General features: G+C 39.7%; 1 protein-coding gene across 1 annotated transcript; it reads right to left on the bottom strand.

Moving 5' to 3' along the window:
- Window positions 1-2,464: 2,464 nt before the first annotated feature.
- Window positions 2,465-3,146, bottom strand: LOC137246300 (uncharacterized). Its single transcript, XM_067777410.1, has 2 exons — window positions 3,033-3,146; window positions 2,465-2,956 (listed from the first exon to the last, which is right to left on the bottom strand). The coding sequence occupies exons 1-2, from the start codon at window positions 3,111-3,113 to the stop codon at window positions 2,573-2,575; spliced, it is 465 nt and encodes a 154-aa protein (XP_067633511.1). The 5' UTR covers window positions 3,114-3,146; the 3' UTR covers window positions 2,465-2,572.
- Between the last annotated feature and the right edge of the window lie 2,624 nt (window positions 3,147-5,770).

Below are 5,770 nucleotides of genomic sequence, written 5' to 3'. Positions count from 1 at the left end.
AGAAAAGTTTCCCGAAATATATATGGTCCCGTTCGTGATGCCGATGGCGAATATCGCAGGAGGTATTATGATAAGCTCTATGAGATTCACGCAGTTATGATTTTGGTGCAGCGTATAAAAACCAAAGGCTTCACTGACTAGGTCATGTTATGGAAATGGACGAAGACGCTCCGCACAAGAAAATTTTTCCATCGACATCGCAGTTGGGAAGCAGATGAAATTGGAGGCTTTCACTGAGTTGGGAGTGGTAGGTGGAGCAAGACTTGTCCTCCCTCAGTGCTCCAAATTGGCGTCAGTTATCGCTGTCAGAGTTACCTGCCACATTTATGATCACTTCGAAAACCTTTATGCTTATCTGATATGTAATTTGGTATTAAAAGTTATTGCCAAGCTAAGGGATATTGAGACACAGTTTATCAAATTGGGTTAAAATGCGTTTAAGCTGCCAAAATAGTTGCTAATATATTTATGTCTGAGCCTCGACTTTCTTATTATAACACGGCTGCCGGATATGTTTTAAGCTCCCTGTTCGGAAAGATTTTAGGAGTCCTATAACCCACAAGGCGGAGAAGCAGTTGCTTCACGTACAGCTTAGCCTCAGGTCATTTTTTAAGTTGAATGTGGTCTGTGTATATATAAATTTTCCTACCGTTATTCAATCCCTACCTCACTTCAAAATCTTTCTCTTATCTGTTCCACGAAGCCAATAACTGTCGTAAGAATGGCGTTTTAGATCCAATTAAATTTAGTTCGCACTAGACTAGTTTCTCTGTTTTGGTTTTTGTAAGTGGAAATGCCACCTTTTGCAACCAAATCTTTTACACAAAAACGTCTAGACGCATCAAATGTAAAAAGAATTTAAGCTTTTTCTGAGCAGCACTACTCACTGCGCCAGGAATTATTAGGCATGTTAGCCTTTTTACCTCGCTAACGACAGTTCATCTCTGAAGTCTTCCGCTTAGCCTACTATGCTATCTCTTGAATACTATTTCTCCAGATATTTTACCGAACGCTTTCCCGCGTCGCAGTTCTCCGGTCTGCAAAAATTCTCAGATCATGCGCAAGTCAGACGAAGTTAGATTCACAAAGTGGCTCATGTCTCTAAAGGGAGAAGAATTAAGGCTCACGATGGGCATACTAAGTAAGTAAGACGGGCATACTAACTGGACACTCCCTTCCGGCGTCACATAGTTCTAAGATAAGCGTGGTAAGTAGCAGCAGATGCAGGAAGAAACGATTAAGCACGTTCCGTGCTCGTGGCCTGCGCAGGCAAGTTCAAGGTTCCGATCTTGGGCTAATTATTAAGCTAGGTCCTAGAAAATTTCGCGCATTTTCCAAGAAGATGGAGTTTCCTATAAATCCTTGTGCCCAATCGGGGGTTTTCAAAAAAAAAAAAAAAAAAAAAAAAAAAAAATAGCGCTATTACCAAACACGAAAACATATTATAAATGGATAACAACCCTACAGTAAATCGGTAACACTAGGACAGGAAATCGATTTGCCTTCGATAACAAATCGATAACAAGCCGATAGAAAATTGATAACTTTTCGATAGCATTTTGGATAGCGCATGTATAACCTTACGATTATAAGTTGTTAACTTTTCGATAAGATTTTTTTTTGATTTTATAAAAAAGCACGCAGACATCGACATAGTCCAGCGAATTAAAATACAGCGGCTGCGCTGGCTAGGCCATGTTATGCAAATGAAAGATGATGTTCTGGCCAAGAAAGTGTTTCTATCGGAGCCCGCCTATGGAAGCAGAGGGAGAGGGCGGCCCCCACTCGGTTGGAAAGACCAGGTGGAAAACGATCTAAACTCCCTTGGTGTGACCAATTTGCGCCGGTTGGCGGAGGGAGGGAGCGACTGGCGCGCCTTGTTGGACGGCCATAACCGTTTAGACGGTTAAGCGCCAATTAAGTTAGTAAGTAACAGGCCGATAACTAATAATAACACTACGTGAACAACTCGATAACCTATCGATAACAAGTCCATAACTTTCGCTAAGATATTGATATTTCCTCGATAAATAATCGATATCTCTTCGGTAGTTAATCGATAAATTTTCGATAAAAAAATCAATCAATAGTCAATAAAAAATCGATAGCTCTCCTTGATTTGTGTAAGTTTTCTTAAAAAAAGTTTGTCTAATGAAACTAAGGTGATTTAGTTGGATAATTATAATAAAATAGCGTGCTCCGCCTACCACACCGAATGCCCTGGGTTCACACCCCGGGCAAAGCAACATCAAAATTTTAGAAATACGGTTTTTCAATTAGAAGAAAATTTTTCTAAGCGGGGTCGCCTTTCGGCAGTGTTTTGCAAGCACTCCGAGTGTATTTCTGCCATGAAAAGCTCTCACTCAGTGAAAACTCATCTGCCTCGCAGATCCCGTTCGGAGTCAGCATAAAACAAGTAGGTCCCGTCCCGCCAATTTGTAGGAAAAATTAAAAAAGGAGCACGACGCAATTAGAAGAGACCTAAAACCTCTTCGGTTGTTATCGCGCCTTACATTTATTATTTGTTTAAGAGATTTATACAAATCGACTCCACTTTGTATCCATCATATATTCATACTTTCGATTCTTTTCGTCTCATAAACTTTTTATGTATAATACATTGAATCACTCGTTTTGCTCGCTGGCATGGATTTGTGTAAAAGCACTTATCATAATGAACCCAAACTTTATCGAGCTCTTCAAGTCGTATCTTTTCTCTATCGATGCTCATGTCATTGTCTTGTACAATACCTTCTAACAGAAGCAAGCAGCTATTGCTGCAATCATCGTTCTCCTCGATCACTGTTGTTTCTTCATCATACAAAATACTTTCCAAGTAATTCACGAAATCTATATCAACTTTGAGTATTTCATTACATTCATGCATATCACTCAACAGATTCATAGCCGCTCTACGTTTTGCGTCAATTTGCGCATCATCAGCTGCTTTAAAATTCTGTAAATAAGATTATGTTGACATTAAATAAAAAAATTATCAATACTAAATTAATACAGTTTATAAGGCAATTTACCAATACAATATAACAAAATATTATGAATAGCAAAATAGTTATAAGGAAATGTGTCTCTCTTCGCAAATAGCACCTCTTCATTTTGTTGTCGACAACTTTTGTTTAGTTAGTGCTTCGCAGTTAGAATAAAAATTAGTAGAAACCAGCTTTAGTAATGGCTAATTGGACACAGTAACGCTTTAAAATAATTTATTTGAAATTAAAAACAGCAAATTTAGAAAAAGCTTTCAGCTGTAGCTTGTTTTTGTTGTTGTTGTTGTAGCAGTGCTTCGCCCCATCCAATAGGTGTGACCGATCACAAATTGTCATCAATATACTCTAAGGGGAGTCCAAGGAAACTTGCTGTTTCAACAGGGGTGGACCATAATGAGAGGGGTGTTAGAGGCGTTGGTTCTGCATTACAATGGAAGAGATGGTTGGTGTCATGTGGGTACACATTGCAAGCAGGGTATGCATTTTGTATGTCGGGGTTGATTCTGGATAGGTAAGAGTTTAACCTGTCCCAGATATCCAGATCGAAGTTGAGCTAGAGTGACTCGCGTTTCCCTGGGAGTGTGCGTTCCTCTTCTGCAAGTTTAGGGTATTTTTCTTTGAGTACATGATTCACTGGACAATTCTTGACATAGAGGTCCGACGCCTGTTTGTAGAGTTCACTCAGGACCTGCTTGTGTTTTTTGGCTTCAGACGGTTGTGTTCTTAGGTGCCGTATTTCCTCATGATGCTTACGGAGATGACGCCTTAAGCCCCTGGGCAATGTTGGCTCTTCAGTCAGATGTCTGTTGGGATATCCAGGTTTCTGGGTATTCAACAGGAACTGTTTGGTTAGCATTTCATTTCTCTCCCTGATGGGGAGTATTCTCGCCTCATTATGTAGATGGTGTTCTAGGGACATAAGAAGACAACTCGTGGCGGTTCTGAGGGCAGTATTTTGACAAGTCTATAGCTTCTTCCAGGGGGTAGTCTTTAGGCTTGGCGACTATATCGAGGACGCGTAGCATGCAATCGGCTGGCCATTTGCTTTGTAAGTGGTAATGAAAGTTTCTTTTTCTTGTCTCTAAGTACTGCCAGCAAGAGATTTGAGGATTTTATTACGGCTCTGGATTTTCGGTACAATTGCGGCTGCATGCTCACCAAAATGTAGATTCTAGTCGAACGCCCCACCCAAAATTTGGGGTGTAAGACAGTCGGTAGCGTAGTGCTATTGACGTGGATGTTCAAAATGGTCGAAATTTGGGACGTCCATTTTGTAAATAAGGTCGCCGATGATTTAGTCGTTGATAATGTCAGGTTTCGCGAGATGAAAAAACTGGAAAGATCAGGGAGTTAGCCGTTTATTTCGTTCGTAGGTATGTATGCAGGGACGTATCAGAAAAACTCCATCATCAATAAAAAGGGCAATACAATTTTGAAATTTATGACGCCGTGTATATGAAATGCCACCTTCTTACTTACTTACTTACTTAGTTGACGCTTAACCGTTTAAACGCCGCCTTCAGTAGCATAAAAAGTATTTATTGGCATCACTACCCCACATCGAATGAGAATGCACAAACAAAATGCAGGTAATCACTTGCATGCTTTTCAATCGAGCGTGCGCACACTTCTCGAACTGTTTATAACAACTTATACCTAAGTAGAAACAGTTTGTATTTCATAGTTCCAAATATTGATCGGTAATTAACCTTGGTCGGTCACAACTGTTGATGTTTCCGAAGACTGGGCGTAAGTCAACCGATCTGTTATATTGGAGGCAACCAATTGCTAGTTAACGGAAGGGGTAACAGGCTTAAGATCTATGGACACCGAACGGCTGCTTGTGAAATCGGTGGGCTTCTTTGAGCATATTTTTCTACTAGTTGTTCTTTTTCCAATTTTACTGTCTAAGTTTTCCCATAGATGCGCGATGGGTTGAGGTTCAGTGACTGAGGCGGGTTATGCAACTGCTTGGGGCATGTAAGAGCAACCGTTATTTGCAGTGTGTTTAGAATTACTGTTTTGCTCAAACACCTATGGTTTGTCCAAGCTCAAGTTTTTGGCACTGCCTCTCAACTCATTCTTTAAAATGTTCAGATAGTCTAATTTATTTATGAAACTTTCTATGAAAACCTAATAGCCAACATCGCCCAAAAGCCGTTATCTGGCACTTATCGCTATACCTGACGTTTTCGAACTATTTTTTTTTACCACAATTTTACAGTAATTTCTGAGGGATTTTTCATAAAATTCGCACAACTGATCTTCTCTCAGCACCACTTAGTCGGTGTGGTCTACCTAATTTGGGGCAACTTTCTAGTTTTACTTCCTTTTTTCTTTGCAGTAATTCTTTCAGTGTTGTGATCTTACATAATTCTTTTCGGTGCCCGAAATAAGACGCGAGCTGTTTTCGTGTTTTTTAAATTTAAAAGAAGTAAACGAAGTTTACTGCTTTTTATAAACTTTTTATACCTTTGTATTAAGTCGCTTTCATGTTTGTCCCCACATTTCCATACGAATTTTTGACCCACTGAAAAGTCTTTTTCGGTATCTTCCCGTTAAGCTAGACATTTGATACTTAGAGCATAGTTCAGATCTGGGAGACATTACAATGCAAGTGAAAAAAAAAAAAAAATCCGCTAGGTGGCGCACGCATCGAGATATACAGAAAATTAATTTTAAAATGGAAATTTTGCGATCGACTTTTTGCCGATCTAGGGACTTGTAACTTAGCACATAGTTTGCGAGCCGATGGCACTACAATT

This window comes from Eurosta solidaginis, chromosome 3 (assembly GCF_040869045.1).
Source record: "Eurosta solidaginis isolate ZX-2024a chromosome 3, ASM4086904v1, whole genome shotgun sequence".
NCBI classification, from domain to species: Eukaryota; Metazoa; Arthropoda; class Insecta; order Diptera; family Tephritidae; genus Eurosta; species Eurosta solidaginis.
Note: the sequence above shows the minus strand (reverse complement) of the source record. Positions and strands in the feature narration are given on the sequence as shown.